This window comes from Lonchura striata, chromosome 5 (genome assembly GCF_050655825.1).
Source record: "Lonchura striata isolate lonStrDom1 chromosome 5, ASM5065582v1, whole genome shotgun sequence".
Classification (NCBI taxonomy): domain Eukaryota; kingdom Metazoa; phylum Chordata; class Aves; order Passeriformes; family Estrildidae; genus Lonchura; species Lonchura striata.
In genome coordinates, this window is record NC_140707.1 from 8390948 (window position 1) to 8413253 (window position 22306).

The 22306-nt window shown below is 36.2% G+C and overlaps 1 protein-coding gene across 9 annotated transcripts in view; it reads right to left on the bottom strand.

The window, feature by feature from the left end:
• Window positions 1-20932, bottom strand: part of ANO3 (anoctamin 3) — a 108643-nt gene extending 87711 nt beyond the window's left edge. For 3 of the 9 annotated variants that reach the window (XM_077784403.2, XM_077784399.2, XM_085581215.1), the window contains exon 1: window positions 20345-20927. In XM_077784403.2, coding sequence (XP_077640529.2) covers window positions 20345-20522 — 178 coding nt within the window. In that variant the 5' untranslated portion in view covers window positions 20523-20927. Of the gene's footprint in view, window positions 1-243; window positions 746-20344 lie in introns of those variants that run through there. The other 6 variants (XM_077784400.2, XM_085581210.1, XM_085581211.1 and 3 more) reach the window with 5 other exon arrangements.
• Between the last annotated feature and the right edge of the window lie 1374 nt (window positions 20933-22306).

The following is a 22306-nucleotide window of genomic DNA, read 5'->3' on the forward strand; positions in this document are numbered from 1 at the left end:
CAGTGTAGTTAAGCAAACAAGATGGATACACACTTTTTTTTTTTCGGTGTAAGAATGCTTTTCCACTATGAAAACATATTAAACAACCATATATAAACCAATACATCCATGCATGTAGACAGGCAGGCAAAATAAAAATTGCAAGGTATTCCCCAGCACTTTTTTTAGAGTATAACAGATACTGCTTTTACATAACGTGCAGCTGACACATCCAATTGATACCATAAGGGGAAAAAAACTTACCTCCTCAGGATAGCTGACCACATTTCGGGTTGGTTTGCAACATTTACATAAGGTGTGTTGTTAGTTTAAGAAAAGATGCAGAAGCTATAGTGCTATAGTATGTATCTTACTCATTTTTTGGTCTCCTGTGGCTATCTGAAGGTAATAGATGAAGCATTCCTCTGCACTCCTACAATTTTAGAAAAGCTTCTGAGAACAGCTTTTTCCTGCTGAGAGACAGCACTATAAATGTTGCATGGCAGAATAAGTCAGCCAGCTGACTCTTGCTGATCAACAAGTTCTGGCAAACTAAAAGCAAGCTACAAAAAGAGGTAGAATGAAAGCTTTGTTGTTTACTTTTAAGCTTTAATGTAGACATCAGAGTGGATTCCTAGAGATTAAAACCAAGTCTATACCCTGAAAGTCAGCCGAGAAAAAGAGTATAATAAAAACTATAAACTTAATAAATATATGCAATCTGCAAAAAGCAAATGTAGTTGTTCCACTGTAATGGTCTAAACCTTTGTCAGGTTCTAGGGCAGATCTATTCTTTGAGAAACCTTGGCTGACACCTTTTGACTTGCCTATGAAGTAGAAGAGCAGTATAAATTATGCTCCTTCTCTAGCAGCACAAAACGAGAGGGCCATTACTGACTCTCCAATGATAATAATTACAAAATGCAAAGGGGAAGAAGAGGGGATTACAAGTAAAATTACAGATGAAAGAGATTATCACATTCACTCTTGGAAAAGAGGCTGGAAGCTGCCTGGTACTTAGGGCCATCCTTCTAATTTCTGGTCCACAATCCTCCACAAGGATTTACAGAACTCCTGAATTCAAGTAGATTTCACTGACATAATACACAAAATGATGGGAAGAGAAAGCCAGGGTAAGGTAATGCTCAGAAACCCTCTACAAGGATTAAATGCTGGGACTAGAAAATTATAAATTATACATATTATAATTATTAAGCTCTATTTCTAATGGTATGTATGCATGAAGCTAAGGATAAGACAGTTGGGATTAAGGTCTGCAAAAGAGAAGAAAAAAATACCTCTACAAAGATAATTTTTGAATTAAATCCTTCACACTGTCAGCTGACTAAACTTGATAATTGTAAAATATGATCATATGAGGATCTTGAAATATAGTTCTTTGGTAAATAAGGAGAGTTTGACGATCTTTTTAGAGTGCAGATAACAGAACAATTAAGAATTGATGGCTAAAATATGTAAGAAAGGCATGCATTCTTAGGATTTATATGCATGGGCTACATTGGTTCTGAAGGTCATTGAAGTAAACTACCCTCAAAAGCACTGTCTAATGAAATATTTAGTTATATTATGCTCGGTCTCACATTTATCTCTGTGTAAGTTTTTACAGATTGTTTCTAAAGCAAATTAAATATGGATATGGAGAGATCAGGATGAAACAGAACTAGATTAAAATCTTCTACCTTGACAATCAACAGAACCAAAATCATTACTCAAAGCCTAAGGTTGATCTTGTTGAATTTTTAACCTAAGTTTTAGGTTTTTAGTTTTGACAGTGAGATTAATTCTCTGTGATAGACATTTTTTTCATGAGATAATCTTTGTCAGAAGAGATAAGGAAATAAGATTTAGTCTGGCTTCATCATACGTCTAGCCTTGTGAAAATCTGTATTATTTGAGATCTGTAAAATTTTGAAATTATAAGAACAGGAGGACTGAGTTGTTTTACCACTAGAACAGGCTATGAGAAAGACATGCTTTAAATTAATTTTTGTATTTCCACAATGCTTTTCAAGAAAGTCAGATGAAATAGAACTCTAAATTAAAACCTAATTCACCTGCATTATATCTTATGCCAATTATTTCCTTAAGAAATATAGCGACCTCAAAAGTAAGCCATAGCCAGTGTTAACTATTGCCCAGAAAGAAAATGAAACTTACTCCAAAGAAATTCATGAGGCTCAGTAAGTGCAAAATCCTGCACCTGGAAAATCCCCATACATCAATTCATGCTGAGCAGCAGCTCTAGCAGAAAGGACCTGAATGTTATGGGAAGCACTACCTTGAACACAGCCAACAGTGCACTTGTATCATAAATAAAGAAACCTTAGGAGAAATGCAGCCAACAAATGAAAGCAGTATCAATCCTCTTTACTTGGTGTGGCTGTAGCTGTACCTGCAATTTTCTGTCTAGCTTTCCCACTTCATGCCCACTTAGTTCTGCAAAGGTGTTAGAAAATTGGAAAAGGTCCATAAAATGCTGCTGAAGAAGGTCAAAGGTCCACAATAAGTAAACTGTGAGAAGTTGAATAAACTAGGCTAATTTAATATGGAAAATAAACTAAGGAGTTCCAGGAGCCTACCACTACTGGGAAACCACTTGCAAAGGTTACAGTAATAAACCCTTTATAGTGCTAAATGATCTGGTTAGTGACAATAGCTACACATGATGGCATGGGAGGCTCAGACCGAGCACTAGTAACGAGTTTTTACCACATTGGTGATACATCAGCAGAACATGTAACCCAAAAATAGGTGAAATACCTGTCCTTGAAGGTTTTCAGAATATGCCTTGACAAAGCTGTGTCTGACCCTGTCTGGTGATGGCAGTGGTAAAGCTGCAGAACAGGAGGTTGGACCTGCAATGGCTATAATAAAGGATGTAACAAAAATAAAATTCAAGGTTGTTGGAACCAGATGGATTCAAAACAGGAAGTAGACACACAATTTCAAATTGTAATTAAAATAAATCATAAAGTTAATTTTTCATATCTGCAGTGAAGGATTTTGTTGACTGCATGCTTATGCAGATTTTCATAGGACAAAATAGTATGATACTAAATGTCCTTTCTCAAACACACTAATTTCTAAAATTCTTGTGAAATACAGTTTCTTATCAATTTGCAAGAAAGGTTTTGAGACAGGGTGATTCTTTAGTGTAAAATGTTGTCTGAATAAGAACATTAAATATTTACAACAGCACCCAAAATTATTTATTTTACTATCAATTTTTATCTAATACATTTAAAGGGTATGAAAAATCCCCTGAAAAGTGTTTACAGAATTGTTGAGTCCACCTCCCAAGAAGAGAAGTTCTGTACTACTCAAAGTTCTGCAATGTAAAATTCATCTTGTTCAATATTTGCAGCAATGTTGTTTCCAAATTCTTTCACCATACTGAAAACAGTGAGAATTTTACCACAGAGAGTAACACAATTATTATATCTCATGAAACAGTCAGTTACTATGGAGAAGGTCTAGAAAGTAGATTTGCTAAAGTATGTCATAGATTAATTTAAAAACTGAACAACATATCAATAAAGATTTTACCTTGTGTTGCTAAGACACAAACTCTTGAAATCTCACTGATCTCTATATTTTAATATTTCATTTCTATGGTAATTTAAGAGACATTTTCTCCTAGTATAGACAGAATTTTCTTATATCCATGGAACTGTGTTTTCTGACTGATATAAAGTGTTTGGGATTCAATTCTGTAGCTCAGAATTGCTCTCTAAGCAATTGCATGTTTAGTTTTCAGTTTATAGTTTACTTTTATACATTCATGTTTGCATCCTGATCATCTCCCTGAATGGAGTTATTTTTGCAGTATAAGATTAATTTATCAAGCAAACATGAAAGAAACAAAGAAAGAAATTTTACAGTCCATGTGCTTAGTGAAATTTCATTTACCTCAGCAAAGAAACTCAATTTTATTGTTAAATATTTGGGTCAAATGCTAAACTAGAATACTAAAGAGTTCCTCATTCTTGTGCCTGGTACACACTGCAATCCTTGGAACATACCTGTATAGAAGTGAAAAAATGAGTGAAATGTCCACGGCTAAAAAACCCTTTTATCACAGTGCAAAAAGATTATAAAGAAAATACTAATGTCAAGAAACATGTGAAGAGGAAAACTGAATTTTCATAGCAGCATACAATTTACGTACCTATACAAATTTTCAGGTAGGCAAACTTCTACATTGTGATATTTTTCTCTTCTATTACACATCTCAGTTTTCTTATTTCACATTTTACCTGAAGCAAACAGCAGGAAAGATTATCCTCCTCTAACTCTGCAGTACCAACTATCAAACTGCTGCAATGTATTTCTGAATCACAGCCCCCTTTTTTTATGTAAGGAAGAAAATAATCAGAGAGACTAATAAAAATCACTGTCAGTGATGAAATTATTCATTATCTCATTTGTTTTCACTGTGTAGACATATTCTGCAAATGTGCCCATTGTTTCTTGAGTATCATGTTCTTAGTACAAGGAGCTTCAAGTGTTACAGTGCTAGATACTTTTAGAAACAAGACGTTGACATAGTCCTTAGCTGCATAGTCTAAATTTACAGTTAAAAAAAAAAAAGCTGCCATTTAGGAAGATTTAGGAAGAATTTCTTGTCTCTAAAAAGACTTGGTCTCCTGGGTAGTCAGCTCTTTCATTTAGAGATTAACCCTCTATGGCTGCTTAGTGCAGTTTTGACAGCCAAGTCTTTCATCACCTTCAAGCTAGTTCTGTGTAGAACCTCTTAGTTCTTATTAATTATAAAGGATATAAATCAATTTCCTATTACCTGATGGCCATAGAAGAATTCAATGCAAAAGGAAAAAAGGAAAAAGAAAACTTATTTATAAAACAATACATAGTATATTCATGTTCCAAGCAAAACATTGCAAAGACTGAATAACCCTAAGAGAATAAATCTAGGTTGACAGTTACACAGAGTTGAAGTTTTTCACTGCTCCTTTAAAAGTTATATAGCTCTGGCATCACTTTCTTTTTCTTCTCCATATCCCTAAAGAAAAATCCCATCATACTCTCTGTAAACTGACTGTCCTGGTAGGAATGTACACCAAAAAAGAAAGACAATAATCCCTATTGCTAAAAACATGATGTACCTGGACCTCTTCCCTGGTGGTGTGTGGTGGGATAAATGGTAATAACATACATTAGTTCATCTTGACCCTGAGGATTTGTTCTTCAGGGAAGGAGACACGATGGGGAAAGTGTTTATGCTGCAAAAAGGAGCCTGTGTTTGCAGAACAGAGCAGCAGGTGAGAACCTGAGGTAAACAAGGAATGTGGCCTTGGATAGTTGAACTTTTTCTGTCCTTTTTTTCTGTCATTCTGTCAGTACTGGAGAAAAAAAATGTGTGAAACAGTGCTCAAGGATGGTGGGAGGAAAATGCTCACTGATATCTCTGTGAAATAACTGTTTGAATATGAGGCACCTGTCAATTTTATGTTGATGCTTTGAGAAGCAGATTTTGGGAGAGGCATCAGGAAAAGGAAGCATGCTGCAATTGCCTGCAGAGCTTTGTATTTATTTCAGATAAATCAGTTAATTATTTATCAGAGTTATTTATGCCATGGGGTATTTCTTTCAGTGTAAGAATACTAAAGGATGACTGATAAAAGTAAAAAAAATTGAATGCTCACAGAACAGCTCACAGGTACTGTTCTGCCTCCTTCCCAGGGGATTGCTCACACTAACTCTGTGCTTGTGGAGCTGTATCAGCCCGGAACCTAGAGCATCTTAGGCATAGAGATGGATTTACTCTCAGGAAAGGTAAAAAACAGGACTTGAAGTACCCATGAGGTATATTGATATAGCCTCCCTTACAGGCCTGGATAGAGAGAACAACAGAGACACCACAGAGGTAACGTGACAATAACACGGATGTAGATTTTACAATTGCTAGGAAGAAGACTATTGCTTCCAGAAGGCAGTGGCTGGCAGGAGCTACTCTAACTTTTTTTTTTTTTTTTTTTTTTTTTTTTTTTTTTTAACAGAGCTTCTGAAACTAGAAAATAATCCAGTTGCAAGTAATTGCAATGAACAATTTAAAAACTGCTTGCTTTTGTGATCCATGAATTTTGTCCTCTAGGGATCAACAAGGCCCTGTTTTAAGTATCAGTGGAGTAAGGGAGAGACAAGATATAGGAATATTAATATTTAAAAAAAAACCCTCGAGTGTTTACTTTCTGAGCCTTCCTGGCCTTGGATCTATCTGTCTGCACCCTACCCACACCTGGGCATTCAGTCCTAGGTTTTCCTCCCCTTTTCCTTGGTTGTTAATGGAACTGCATCTACCAGTACCAAAGTATCATGGTGAAGGTTCTGGAAAGTATAAGAAATAATTCAAATCTCTGCTCTCCCAAAGCCCATTTCACACCAATTGAATATTTATGTGACCCCAGGAGGAGGTAATTGATGTCATGTTATTCAAGCCGAGTGAAAATTGTTGCTGTGATAAACATTTAATAATTTATATAAAGCAGTGGCTCCCAGAATAGCTTCTATAGGAGAAAATAACCCCATCTGGTAGATAGCAGACACCTAGAATTTGGGAGGTTTACTCTATATGAGACATATTACTCCCACTATCACAGACAGCTATGGCAGCTTCTATATCCTTCAAAAATTCTTGGCCATGACCCAAGAATTTACTAAAGCAAACCATTGGTATGTACATGCCAAAGACATTGGTATACAATACTTAATGCCAAAGGCATTAAGAAATTTTCCTTAGTGTAATTGGGTGTGAGTTACACTCAGCAGAGGGTTTGTGTAAGCATTCTGACAGCACCAGGCTCCAGCAGCTGAGCAGACAAGAGGATGCCCACTGGTAGGGCTGGGGTTGATCCGGGTACCTCTGCTTATAGAAGAAAATTGGCTGGATTGATACCATATGTGGCGCTGAAAGATCAGAAAGGAAGTTAACTAACAAGTTTCAAGTTTTCTGCAATATCTTGGCAAAAACCTCCCTTGCATCTCTCCAAGGCCATTTTTCCTGTAAGCATCTACTAAAAGAATGACACATTTGGAGAGCAAAATAGAATTAAGCTACATTAATGTCATTTGTAGATACAAGCAAAAGTTAATTATGCACTCACTGACATGCAAGCTACTTACATCTTGTAAGGCTGAAGAATTGAGTAAGATCCAAATACACAGGCTTTAGTTTAAAAAGGGTAAGAAAAAAAAGAGTAGAAACTATAGGACATTAAATACTGAAAAGCATTAAAAAGAAGCCAAATACTTAAGAAAATAGGTTGGGAAGCAATGCATATATATATATATATAAATGAAAGGTAAATAATAAGTTTTTCTCATTATCTTGCTCTGATTTTGTTAGTAATAAATTCACTTTGTAGCTCTAAGATGGGCCTGTTTTGCCCCTGGAGTGTTTTCTTCGGGCCATTATCTCAACTCATGGACCCTCTGTTCAATTTTCTCTCCTCTGCCCACCTGTGGCAGGGGAATGTGAGCAAGCAGCTTCCATGGGTGCCTGGCATTTGGCCGATGTCAAACCACAACAAAGCTTTTCCCTTCTCTGGCTTGAAGGAGAAAATATTTCAGCTGCTTTGAGGTGAACTGAAGCCCAGCTGCTAGTCCAAGACCAGAGATGTGGGACCCATGGGAGCAGCGTCACCCCATGCCAGCCCCAAGCCTTGGGGAGCACCTATACACTGAGACAAAAGGCTGGGCATGAAGCAGCAACAAATCATAAAACTGGAATTCAGAAATATGTTTTCTATCTGCATCAGACATCTTCCTGTTCATTTGTGATTAATTAGTAAAATAATCATAATGGCTCACACGATCAAAACCGTAAGATATTCACCTTGGACTATGAAACCCCATCGCTCCATGGTGTAAACAGCTATGTTTTGTTTAGCCAGAGACACTACAGACATTTTTATTAATTCAGAACAGCACTTGCTGAAATTGTGATAATATAAATTGAAGTTCATGTGATCTCATTTGTAAAATAGTGTTAAGCAAGTACTACACACCAAATATTATCAGCAAAAAACCTGTCAAAGCTGTAATTGTTAGTAGATAACAGCTACAGGTTATTTTGTAGTAGATCTTGACTTTCATTTTTTTTTTCCTCTGCACATAACTGATGTTCCTCCCAAACATATTTACAGATTTTAATGATAATGGCAGAGATAAATATTTACATATCTTCTCAAAGGCAACATGTACAGGAATTTGCAAGTCATCATGACAGCAAATTATCAACAATACCAGATGGCAGATGATTTCTTTAATGATTTCCATTCCAAAAATCCATTGGAGGATTTAAATACATTTGGACATTGTTTGTAGCAAAATATATTTTCACCCCAAGTATTCTTATTCCAATTCATTCCTCTCCAGATGGGAAGTTCCAGCCCAGCAGAGGACTTTGTCCTTGTGACACAGTGCTACTGGAGCACCAAATGGCTGGTGCTCTGGGACAGTGGCTTTGACAGGCAAGGACCTGTGTGTTTGCAGCCACAGCAGAAGTGGGTTTGTAAGTTTGGGCTTCAAGGTGGCAAGAAGAAACCGGTGCCCTCATAAAATTACCTATGCATTCTACATGCTGTGTAAGAAAGCATGTAATTTTTCTGAGAAATTTCCTAGACAGTTTGCAACCTCAAGGTTTAAAAGGTTAACATGGGTTAACAAATTACATAAACAGTTAATTGTATTCAATTCCTCTCCTCAAGAGCTAAACACAGAAGAGCTTCTGTTTATCTGAAAAGTAGAGACAGCATTTTATCAACTGTTGACATACCTGCTCTTTGAAATATGACATCTATCAAGACAAGTCAAGCTACCCCCCAGCAAGAACAATTCTTATTTGTTCCATTCTGGCATCTGGGCCAGGAAGAACTTGAGGAAGACACTTTTTCAACTAGTTCCACCATTTGTTCCTTCAGGCTATTTCCCCATTGACTCCAGAAACCTGAAAATAGTTGGTGACATCTGCTCAAGGTCCCTCCTGGGATGAGGACTAGAGCAGTAGCTGGGGTGTTGTTCAGTCAGCCTTTCTTATGCCACTTTCATGTTTCCAAAGCAAGAGAAGAGAGAAAGCCAAAAGAACAATCTCAAGGTAGTCTATAAATAAAGTAACAACCTTCAACTTAACTCCTCTTTCAAAAATACTATTAAAAACAAAACAACTCACCAAAACCACACAGCAGCAAGCAGAAAGACATTGTAATTCACATGATATGAAACAAATACAGAACTTAAAGGCACAGGTGCAAAAGAATAAGCTTTAACTGCCTTGCACATCACTGGACAGGGAAAAGTGTTAGTAAAAATAGTGAAAAATGCTTTTCTGATACCCAAAATATTTCCAAAGACAATTTAGTTTTCAATAAAGAAAATCAATCATGCTCCACCAGAAGTTCTTAAGTGCCTTTAAAATTTTGAAAATACTTGCATATTGCTTCATGAGACATACTTGTCTGCAGTTCAATTTAATTGCAAACATATTTGGGGAATTATGGCTTTGTACAGGAAGACTGTTGCACAGAAAAGAACAATGGAATTCACTTTTATGTAACAAATGCAATATTAAAAGTTACAGATCTGTACACTTAATTGTAACCTAAAGGCCAAGTTTTAAAATTGCAACTTGTTCTGAACAATAGAACTGAGTGCTCATGATGACTGGGCACCTTAAAATACCATTTTTGCCACTAAGAAAACATTGAAAAGACAAAAGACAGCATAAAAAGTAAAAGATAACTTTTAACATTTTATCAATTGATTATTTAATCAAGTTACATGAAGCAGGAAAGCAATTATTGCAATAAATACATTACTTAATAAAGCACTTCTTTCTCCTTTTAGAAATCAAACTCCTCAATCCCAGAAAAATTTCAGCCAGCAAAGAATTGTAGGCAAGATTCTGTCTTTTTCCATGTCCTTATAAACCACAATCAGTTTAACAGTGACTTAAATTGCCATTTAGTCAAGGAATACCAGAACTGTGGCCTGGACTTGTCTTGATAAGCCTAGAACTTGGTCATTTTTTAGACCTCACAAAAAAAAAACCCAAACCTCTATTAGATTCCACTTGGCTTAGATATCACATACTCCAAACTTGAAACTCGTTGTCCAAAGATTTCAAGGAAGCACAGGCTGAGCTTTTGTTTCTTACAACACTCATACAAATAAATGAATCAGTGATTCTGCAAACACAGATGTAAAAAAAAACAAAGCACATTTTACCTATTGATCTGTACAGTCACACATCCAGGTACAAATCTCCCATCAGGTAAATTAGAAAGGGAGTCAGCTTATTGATAGAATAATGTACAAGACAAAGAAATTAGCCATGAAGCTATGCCTAATGATCAAATTTATGTTCTGCAGAAAGATTGCATGGTAAGAAGAGAGGCTCAAGTTCTCAGAACCACTAGGTTAACACAGTAATTTCTAGTAAATTGAATCAAAGAGGTCTTCCAACATCCAAAAAAGGAAACAAAAAAAAAAATCTGAATATATTTCATTATCTAAGTAACACAAAGCTAATTTATTTTTAGTGATTGATTCCAGAGTCCATCAGTGCCTCACTTGATAGCACATGCACATGCCAGGATCATATCTTTATAGAAACTGTTGAATCATGTTTTCAGTGTTGGAGATGGGCTTCCTCACCATCTATAGATAGTAACCTTTCCACCATTTTCCAGCTTTTGTCCTAAAAATTCCATGTGGAGCTGCCAAGTTCAGACAAGGCAAATTCTGCTTTCTTCCTGAGTAAATTCACTACAGTTTTATAAGGGTGTTTCTTAGTGTGGAACTGTGTTTTGGATTCACTCTGAAAACAGGGTTGACAATGTGGAGATGTTTTCATTATAGCTGAGCAGTCCTCACACAGTGTAAATGACTTTTCTGCTGCTCCCTCTGCCCCAGTAGAGTAGGCTGGGGGCACACAAGGAATGGGGAAGGCACACAGCAAGGACTGCTCACCCCAACTGACCCAGAGATATCCCACATTGCATGGTATCATGCTTAGTATATAAAGCAGGGAAAAGAAGAAATGGGGAACATTTAGAATGATGACATTTGATACAACCCTGCTTTCCGAGAGATGGCTGACCACCTGCCCATGGGAAGTGGTGAATGAATTCCTTTTTTCGCTTTTCTTGTGTTCACTGCTTTTGCTTTACCTATTAAATTGTCTTTATCTCAACCCTCGAATTTTCATCCTTTGGGTTTTCTCCCCCATCCCACTGGTGGGGAAGTGAGCCAATGGCTCCAAGGTATTTAGTTGCCTGCAGAGATTAAACCACAACAAGAAAAAGAAATATTAAAAAGCTAACTTTTGCTCCAATTTTTACTTCTAAATAAAGCAGAGACAGAAACCACCTCTATAACTTCATCTGACATGCAACTGTAAGACTACGATTTCTATGTTGAGAAAATACTGGAAACTCCAGTCTCAATAATGGCAACATCTGATTTTTTGATTAAAAGTTTTACATCCTAGGTTTGGGTATACCCTCCCAAACTGCCAATTACTCTGCCTCTGATTCTAGTACCCAAAATCATGCCAAAGAATGTGCAGTGAGAAGGCACTTTGTAATTATCAGTATGTACTGCAAGAAGTACAAGAACTAAACCTTTAAGATATAAAGATCATCAAAAAGGAATTGCAAAATTACAAATATTAACAGATGATTGCAAACTGAATACAGTACCTCCACAATTATATTTTTCCTCTTTTAAATGTGAAAATAGTAACAAACATTGAGCTTATTGGTAGCCCTGAAACACAATGAAAGGGGCCAAATGGGAAAGGCTGAAGAGTAAACAAGGAAGACAAAACTTAAGGTTCCGTTGTTTTCTAGCCCAAGTTAGCACAAAGCCTTATAGTTTCTGTGGAAACTCATCCATTTGGCACCACAAGAAAAAGTTGCCGTCTCAAAATGAGAAACAAGTCAGAGTACTAAAAAAGTGGTGAAATAAATGTCAAGGTACTGAAAGCAACCAAAAGCTAAACTACTGGTTTTAAGGAAGAAACCAAAGATGTGTGTTTGAAATATATTATACTTACAAATAATTATCACTTCAAAGTGGAAAGAAATGAGAAAACTGATTTTAAAAACCAAACAAAAACAAAACCACAAACAAACAAAAAAAACACCAAAAACCAGAAAACCACCATGAAATGTGAAGTGAAATTCTCAAATGAGATTAAACCAAAATGTTGATGGGCAGATGAGGCAAGTTACTTTAGTGCAAAGGCCAGGAAAAATTTAGGAATTTGAATAGAGAGGAAGATTGTTTCAAGTGCTTTATAATGAGTACAACAAAAGGAAGAGGATAATATTTTCTTGTTGTGAAGAAAAATGAGAGCAACAGACCTTGTTAAACTCTGAAAAATATGAGATATACAGAAAGAAAGGGGTCAACACTGGCGACAAAATGGGAAAACAAGATTATGTCAAATTCCTAATGTTAGTTATTAGGGTTTTCAGGGATAATCATAAGATGATCCGTTCTAGAGAGTCTTTTTTTTCCTCCCAGACTCATTTTGCACCCTTTACCCCAAGCTGGAGCTAGGTGAAGGCAGTGGTGTGGGAGCATCTACCTCCAGTGACTAAATTCTGCATTTTCCCCAAGCTGAGTGACGTAACTCTTGCAGTGCTTCAGTGCTGCTAAGTTGGATAAATTGGTAGGATACCTTTGAAAACAGAAACCTGGAAACCTGACCAACATGCTTGCCTGTTTTCCTTTCCTCTGAAATAGTGGATACTGATTATTGCCTCTACAGGATATCAAACAAGTGATTTTGACCTGAGTCTGTATAGGAATTCCTTTGGGTTATGAAGGGCAGAAGAACATAACAGTTCCCTCCCAGACCTCCCCATTATCTGTGCTTTGCTTTTCCCAGAAAAGCAAAGGAGCTCAGAAGGAAAGCATATGGAAATCAAAATTAGAACAGCAGAAAACAAAATTTTATAAAAATAAAAGGCACCATATTTAATTCTACTGTAACAAACACTATTAACAGAAAAACATGCAAAAAATGTGTTGTATTAAACTCTGAATTTTGAGGATGACAAGATGTCTATAAATAAAGAAAAACTATTTGTACTTGTTTGAATGGCCCTCACAATTTCCTTCCTGAGGTAAGTGAAGAAGTCAGTTATATCCTGTGTGAAAACTATGTATAAACTGTGCTCTTCCAGAAAGGAAGAAAAAATATTAACCCCCCTGAGCATTTGTTACATCATTTAGTTAAATTAACCAGAGGACAAGGCAAAATCACTCTCAAGAAGAATAAGATGTCAACATTTGGAATAAACTTAATTCAACTTATTTTGATTACCTATGATGTGAGAAGAGTTATGTTCTCTTTAGGTTTGTATTAAGAAAACTAAAAAGAGTGCATAAACATAGAGAGTTTGTTATTCCTAACTAGAGTATTGAATTACTCCAATTTCTGTCTAGTTTTGACAGAAGTTTTAGCCAATTGACGTGAGCAGCAGAACTAGGTGTTCTATAGAGTCTCAAAGAGCAGGAAACCCAACCATCATAACAAATTAATGTTCTATTTCCATTGCTTTTTATTTTATGGGAGAAAACTTCCAAAGTTTTCTCCCATAAAACAGAGTTAATGGATTTTTCAAGACAGACATTTCTAAGAAATACATAGGTCAATATAATTTGATTTATATACTTCAGTAACTGCCTTTCTAAAAGACTGGCTTTATTAAATCCAGTCTTTATTCTGTCAAAGTGGTATTGAGTTAAAAAAAAACATTTTGCCTTGCCAAAGTTGACAGGGCAAGAACCTCGATCAATTTAGTATTTTTCTCTTTAAACCAAGCTTACAGAGCTTGCCTCAGATCATAGAAGAGAAAGCATGCAGACCTTGTACATCTCATCCTTGGACAAAAAGAGAATCAAGCAGTAAGAACACAGATTATGGCAACATGAGATTTTGGCAGTGGTTCAGTTAAATAATTCATTAGTTCCCTCATTCAGGTTGAGCACAATATTTTTTAGGTGAAAGAAAGATTGAGTAAACTAATATTTCTACAAGGGTGTTTTCCTTGGATATTTTTTGAGTGTCAAAATCAAAATATTTAGAAAATAAAAAAAGCAAAGGTGTACCAAATAACATGAGAAGAAGATTAAATGTGGACTGACTAAAGTTATTTTAGTGATTTCATTAATTTCTGATATTTAGTTCTTTCTCAATGCCTAGGGAAAGCAAAAATCAGTTTTGACTCTTACTCATGGTCCCAGTGCCATGCCCACTATGACTGGCCTATTATTATCAGGAAAAGAATGGGAGGAAAACAAATTAAGGAAAAGAACAGTTAATGTACCTACCAGAAGAAGACTTTGCTAACGAGAGAATTTAATTTCTACAAGGAAGCAATAGAAAAAAAGTTTTCTCAAGATATTGAGAAAAGATATATAAAGATATATAAAGATATTCAAGAAGGCACTGTTGAAATTAGCATATATTTCAGTACAGGGGTAGGACAAACAGGTCATCTTCAACATACATCATTAAGTGCTTTTGAATTAAATTTGGTAAACAATTTACTACCTTTTTTGTTAACAATACCTTTAAATAATTAATATTGGCATCTGGCTACAATCTGAGTTTACAGAAAGCCCATTGCGTATAGCAGCAGAATAAGGAGAACTACTGCTTACTTAAAAGATTTACAATACATAATGTAATTTAGGGTGCTATTTTGAAGTGCTATCTGTGGCAAGCACATTTCTCTCCCTCTCAGGATTTTTCATAGAGGTGCACAGAGAAAAATGAAAGAGAAAAAAATTTCTATTTCTGCTCCTTGTTTTTCTCATGTGGAATGTATTTGGAGAATTGTTTACCTGGAGTGAGTGCTTGATTGGATTCTGGTGAGGATTGTTTGAGCCTGATGGCCAATCCAACCCACCTGGGGCTGGACTCTCACGAGATGTGTTAGAGTTAGAGAAAGCAGTATGTAGTTCTAGTATCCTCCTTTTATATAGTATATTAATGTATTTTAGCATAGTTATAGTAAATAAATAATTCAGCCTTCTGAATTGAGTCAGACATCGTCATTTCTTCCCATTGGGTTTGCCTGCATTTACAATAGCTATCTATTTTATTTTCATACACAAAAGAATACATGCATTTTAGAAATAGTAATCCTAAACATTCAATTCTTCAAAACAGAATCCTGAGGTTACTTGATTCCAAAAACTATAGAGCCAGATAGTCTAGCCATAATTGTCTTACCACAAGAAGTGGATGTAGTTGGATCTAAGTGATTTCAGCATGCCCTCCCTCTTCTATCCCAATGGCAGGAGCATAAAAATGAGAGAGAGCTAAATCATTACAAATACTTTTGCATAAATAGATATATAAGTCCTCAAGATAGCATTCCGAATTTCTTTTACCAGCAAAACAGCACACTTTGGGACAGACATTAATAGGCAGCCAAATCCTTTCCTCACCATATACTTTTGGAAAAAGACACTTGGACACTTGTGTCTTCCAGAACCACTCAGAACTTTCTATTTATAAAATTCAGCTGCCTGCACAGATAACGCCATATAATACTCTCTCTCCCATGATGTCCTTTCTAAATTTTACTAAACTTGTGTTTTCAGGAAGAAAAATAATTTTTTTTATTTGTTTACTGTTTTGGTTTTTAAAATTGGATTAATGTAGATAATATTACAATGCTGATGCAAATATCACAAGGGTTTAAAAAGTCTGCCAGAGTTTCTATAGATTTTTGGTGGTATAATAATAAACAACCCATAGTTGGGGTTTCTAACACCGCAAGAAGTAACTTATATACAATGTACTAAATGACATCATTTATTTCCTGACTGCATATTGTCTAGACACATTCTAGGTCAGAATCTACAGTTAATTCAGTTTTCAAACATGAAATACAACTGTATTCTGCATCACCAGAGCAGCATTCTTTACTTACCAAAGTTATCAATTCATGGCCATCAGTCCATTCTACTTATGATGCTCACAGGTATCAGACTTGTTTTTTTTTTAAACATGTTGTTACAATTGCATATAGACACATAATTCAAGACTTGTAAGAAACCTGAAATTCCTCAGTGACCTCCCCATCTACCCTGAATCAGTTTGCATCTTCTAATATACTGGAGACCTTCTTATCAATTTATGCTAATTATTCAAGTAAAAAGGACTTAAGCACACAGATAAGATACAAGTATTTCACTGTTGTGTTCAGGCTTTGCAAGCGTAAGACACACTGTGCCACAGGAAGAGTGCTCAAACTTCCATTTTTTCACTGTTGCTACCAAGTCTGCACTCATCTGTTTTGCAAGAATTGATCTCACATTTCAAATCAAGGAAAGTTTGACCTTTGAGGTCAGCATATTCTTTACATAGACATACTTCTGTTGCTACTGAGATAGCTTAGGAAATAAAATCCACTATTACAAGGCATTAGTGTCTTGGAGTCTGCTGAACAACCCCATTCTCCATTTAAGGTAAATAGCCCATTAAATGAAGGAAGTGCACAGGAGAGAAATTTTGCCTCTAGGAAAAGTTGAATTTTTGTGTTCAGTTTAGTTTCCATTTATCCATGCCATGTAAGAATGGAAGTCATGACTCCCAGGGCAGAGGTGAATGCCTCAGTGTGTTAGTTCTCTCTGCCAAGTCTGAATTGTTCTTTAGATATAGGCTCATTTTGCATATTATTAATGAAATTCTAGTTCAGAGGGTAGTGCCAAAGAGTGATAGTCCTTCCATGAGTTGTAGCTCATGGTACATCTTTTCTCCATCCCTGTGTGAACGAATACTCTCTTCCTCCCCCGTTCTCTTCGCTTGCATTCACCATAGAACATGCCCCGAAAAACCCATCAATGAAAGAACCACATTAAAGGCAAATCCAAGTCGGTGTTTTTCTAACCTTGTACCATTCTGCTAAAAGTCACAGTCAAACCATGTGATTTCATGCATTTGTAATTTTAGGACAGTTAGAGTGCTGCACTCTGACTTAGCCAATGAACCATTGTTAGGCCAAGTGCTTTCAGTCTCTTCTAGACTAATAAGAGCTGAAGTGGAAAAGCAAATATCAGAGATAATAGGGTTTAAATCTGCACGAATATTTACATCTGCAATATTCAGATAAACTTTTCTGGTGAGAGCAAATAGACCAGGTCTTGCAAGAAATTCTGCTCTCACCAATACAGCAGAGAAACGGCTCTGTATTAGGGACAGCCTGCTTTCCATTGGTGAAGATAAACTGCTGTGGCTGTGACACTTGCATTCAATATATTGTATTAAAGATTATTTGAAGCATAAGTAACTTAAAAATCAAGATAAGCTTGATTCTTTAAAGATTGCATGACATCTTTAAAATGTCAGTCCCTACCAGTCCCACATTATCTGCCATGTCTAAAGTGTCACTGCTCCATTCAAGCTTTCACCCATGGAATCTCTGATCTGTTCCTGGGGCATTCATCAACTGATCTTGGTTATGCATTTCCTTCCTTAAACCAATGTCTCAGTATTTTTCTGCAAGTGATAAACCCCTAAAGATTTCAATAAGGCTCTACATTGAAAAAAAAAAATTCTGTTCTCTCTACTCGGAACTTACCAATACTTTAGATTTTTTTTCTTCTTTTGTTATTAATCTGCAGTGTATTTTGGTGTATGTGCAATGTATTTTGATGTATGTGCAGGTCACAAGAAAGAGACCTCAGGACTGGTACTTGCATCAGAATTGAAAATAAAACAAAATAAAAATACGGTTAATATTTTTCTGTCTCAGTAACATTTCCTGAACATCAGAGTGTATTTCAGGATACCACTTTACCTTTGCCAGTGTTCACGTTTTGTAAGTCTTATGTTTAAGAGGCAACACATCAGTAGTATGTGGAAAGCTTTTAAGTGAAATCTCTCTGTATTGAATCCTGTGCTTTAGATACCAAAAGAATTATATGACAAGCACTGCATAATAAATTTTAAACTATAACCTCTCAAAAGAACCAATATTGTGGACAACAAATTGAACAGAAGAACAAGGAAGTGCTCTCTATTACTGCTTTTCTGTAGGTTAACACTGAGTACTCACTGTTTGCATAGCTTACATACCTCTTCCTATCATTTCTTGGTGATATGAACAATTTTATGCGAGTCCCTTCAAAGTTATTTTCAAAAAAAACCAGTTTAAAATCTAAAGTTGGCTGACAGTAAATATAGAGATTCCCAAGGCTGCAGCTGTGGAAGTGCAGTCCCCTGGGGCAGAGAAGCCAAACCTCAGGGCAGCACTCAGATATAGGATGTTGAGTTCCCTGGAGGCAATTTCTGTCAATTGCCATAGCTTGAATTTTTTTTCTGCCTGAAAAACAGCATTGTTGGTAAATAGCCTACTCAAAGAAATAAGGTCCATCATTGTAGCATAAGCAAGAGCTCATTATTTTTATCAATAGCCATGGCTGAACAAGCAGCAGTACCTTTTAGGAAAAGGCATGTGGAAGCCAAACAGGGCTTGTTTACACTTCTCCATCCAGACTTTAACCAACACAGCAGACACTAGAAACTACAAAGGGCTTGCCTAAAGACTGGCAAAATAAGTATACAAGGAAATCTTTAGAAGGCAAAAAAATGAGATGGCATTTCCTTTAAGTGATCTTTCATAACACCCCAAAACACCAAGACAATGTATCAGTATTCATTTGATTCTGCTCATGATACAAAAATATAAACCAAGAAAATATCCATACTCAGACGAAACATTTATCAGAGATGTTTGTTAGCACTGTTTCTGCTTCAGGAATATTAAACAGTGTTTGCAATAAATACTCACAAGACAAAATCCTTTTTAAAAGAAAACAATATTTTTCCCTGAATGGAAGAATCAAATAAGGAAGTGTGGTTTTTATCACCTCCTTTGTGCAGAATTCTGAGCAACAGTATATTGCTTGTACTGGAAGTTCAAATATTAAATTTAAATTAATATTAAATTTAATTTAATATTTAATTATTTATCAACAAGATAGGCTAAAAAGGTTTGTTTGTCATTTAAGGAATATAGTTCAGCAAATCACTTAGCACATGCACAAGTTCTTTAGTGACACTTGTAGGGGAAGGAGAGATATTTTAAAAATTATGTAATAAGATCCCAGAGGAACAGACAGACACCTAATTCCCGACCTTACAAACCCTGCTGACATACAAGAGAAAATTTCGGAAGTGCATCGACTATGAAAATTCTGTTTTACAAAAGTTACTGAAGGCTTTAGAGAAAGAGAAGTTAGATAATTTCTATTAGGGAAAGCACAAGCCATCTGCTTTTCTTGCAAAGGAAGGATTCCAACCATTTGACAATTTTAATGTGTAAGAACTGAATTTATAAGCAGAAAATGTTCCAAACACTTGTTGCAAAGTTGAAAATATTGTTTTGATTTATTTGATTCATATCCTCAATCTGCTTCAGCCAATCTCCTAGGTGCAGACTTGCACTGCACTTCAGTTGTCCTATTACAGGATATAGAGTGTCAATTACATTCAGATATTCTCCACTTGCCAAGTCTGTGTTTTGTCTGGGCAAGTTGAAAACATGATGAAAACCAAATTATTCTTTAGGAGTTGTGAAAGTCATAGTATGTACAAAGTCCTAAAGAAATCAGAGTAGCCATTCCCAGAAGGGGTTTCCTATGTGAGGAACTATCCAATACTTAAAAAGACTTGTGGGGATTAACTGAGATTCCATTAGTTACCTGTAGATGTGTCCCTGTGTTTATATTAGACAACCCAAGGCAGCTACAGTCTGTATTTTTATGACTATGAATTTTTGGAAAAATATAAATTTCACTATGCTCATAAAAATTGACATTTTTGTGGACATATTCTACCTATACACATCACCTGCCCAATATAAAAACAAGCAATATGAATTTCCCTCCTTACATATGACAGACAAAAAACCCAGAAAAAAACAAAGAGCCCCAGTGACAGTCACTAGAGAGCACACACACCTTACAGAAATACTCTGCAAAGTTTCCTCTAAGAGCAGCAGCTCAGGCTGCTTTAACTTAAAAGCTGTATCATGGAAAGCTCATTTTCCTGCAATGCCAAGGTAACAGGCTTGTGAACCACGTCTGCCATGTGCTAGAGGGTCCAGGAGACACAGATTTTTTTTAAAAAATCATTTGTTTCCACCCTTTATCTGAACTAAAATTAATTTCTCTAATGCTTGCATGCCAGCAACAATTCCTATGTTTTCCTTGTTGGGTCTTAGAGTTTAATTGCCACATGTTACATGAGTGAATAGGCACAGATTTGAGAAAATAAGTAATATAAATGCATGCTTACCAGCTGGTGCAGAACATGAGCAGTGAAGTTGAAAACCATGATGGTAATCAAAACATGACTGACTGAATTTGCCTTGCTTAAAATCCAGCTTGGAATCCATTTTGCTCTCAGTCTCATCTGATGAAATCTTATCCAGTTCAATTGCAACAGCTGACATTTTAATAGCTTCAGTAGGCATCAAATTAAAGGAAAAAAATGAATAAAAGGAGAAGCAAGTTTTAGTTCAGCTTGCCCAATCTTGCAGTCCAAAGAAAACTTCGTATCACAAAGGAAAAAAAATCAAAAATCCAGATTGTAACAGTGCAGAAAGCTCAGCTTCTTTGTTGTTGCTATTGTTAAATAAATAAGTCAATGACAGAGAAACTCTATTTCCACAAAGCTGTTCTTCCAGCTCTGGAGCATCTGATAAATATTGCAGCTTGTTTCTAAAATTGAAAACTACTACTTTAAAAATTCTTCTGTTCTTGCAGTGACAACCACGTTATGAATAGCTGGCAGAAAAATAGCCAGGATAAGCAGATACATTTGTATGCCTGCTAAACTGGGGACTTCCTAACTGTAAGAGTCTGAGATTTTGTTCCCCAGCTGGGAGGGGCCAATACCAATGGGAGTGAGTGCATCCCAACCCATCCTGGCACCTGGGCCTTGTCACTTGTGCCACAAGTGCCTTTCCTCAGTGAACACCCAAGTCATTGCATGGCATGTGCATAGGAGGATAAATTACCAAAAGCTATATAATTCCTTGAAAACAAGCAAGAAATGCATCACACTTTCTCTGCTTATTATTTCAGAGCATTGAGTATAAAAATGTGTCTAAGAAAATATTAAGTAAGAGTAATATTAAGGAAAGTGGTTTAATCTTTCAAACTTTTTTATTATTACTTTTGTTTCCTTAAATGCAACTAAAACTCCACACGACTGAAGACATGAAAGTGATCTGTCTCTTTCTAACCTGTCCCAGTAGAGTGTGAGCACTCTGAAGTGCCAGAGGAGTCATCCACCTGGAGATGCTGGGGCGTGGCGGAGCAGCAGGCAGGGGCAAAGAGATGCTCCAGGGGAGGGCACACTGTACTCAGAGGCCTGGAAGCACACTGCCAGCTCCTAAATCTCTCAAGAATAGCAGGGGACATAAAGCGTGAATTAGTTCTTGAAACAGACCTCACGAGAAACATTGCCAGGCCTGAGCTACAGGAAAGCTGATGTGCAGTTGGCCAGCCATTTCTTATTTTCTCTTTGCACAGTGAGAAAGAGAAGAAAACAATGCAAAGAAAAGATCTATGCAGCCGTGCAGCTTTTACTAAACATTCAATCCAAAATCCTAAACTCCACTTGAAAAACATTGAAACATAAGGTTTAATCATAAGTCAGGTTTTAAACTGAGCTGCTGATGGTGCTATCCTAAATAGTCTCAATGCAAGCATGGAGCAGGTGGAGGTTCCATGTGCTTGCAGTAGAAACATATCCTCAAACAGGACCCAGTTATATTTACAAAGAAATAAATAGATTATTTACCAGTGGGATATTTCTTTAAATATTTAGGTTAAGGGAATGTCTATGAGATAATATCTAGATGGGACATGATTGCAGGTAGGAACACAATTGAGGCAAAATGGCTAATTCTAATAAGTAGAAAAACATGGAAATAGGACTGTAAAAATCAGCCAGAGGGAAAGCTTTCCAAGGAGACCAGAAATATGTGACAGTTTTGCTTTCAATTCACTTCAATCAATGCACATCAGGGGTAGGAAAAGCTTGATGCAAGTGTCACAACACAAAACAAAATTTTAGAAAGGATTACATAACAGGAAAAACAAGTGTGGTTTTTGGAAGGCAAACCCAGCATGGCTTACACCGAGAAAGGGAAAAGGCAAAAATATCAGACAAAAAACATTGCATCTTTTTTTAAAAATAGCTCTCCATTCCAGTTCCTCTTACACATGTAAAATCTACTCGTGTCATTTA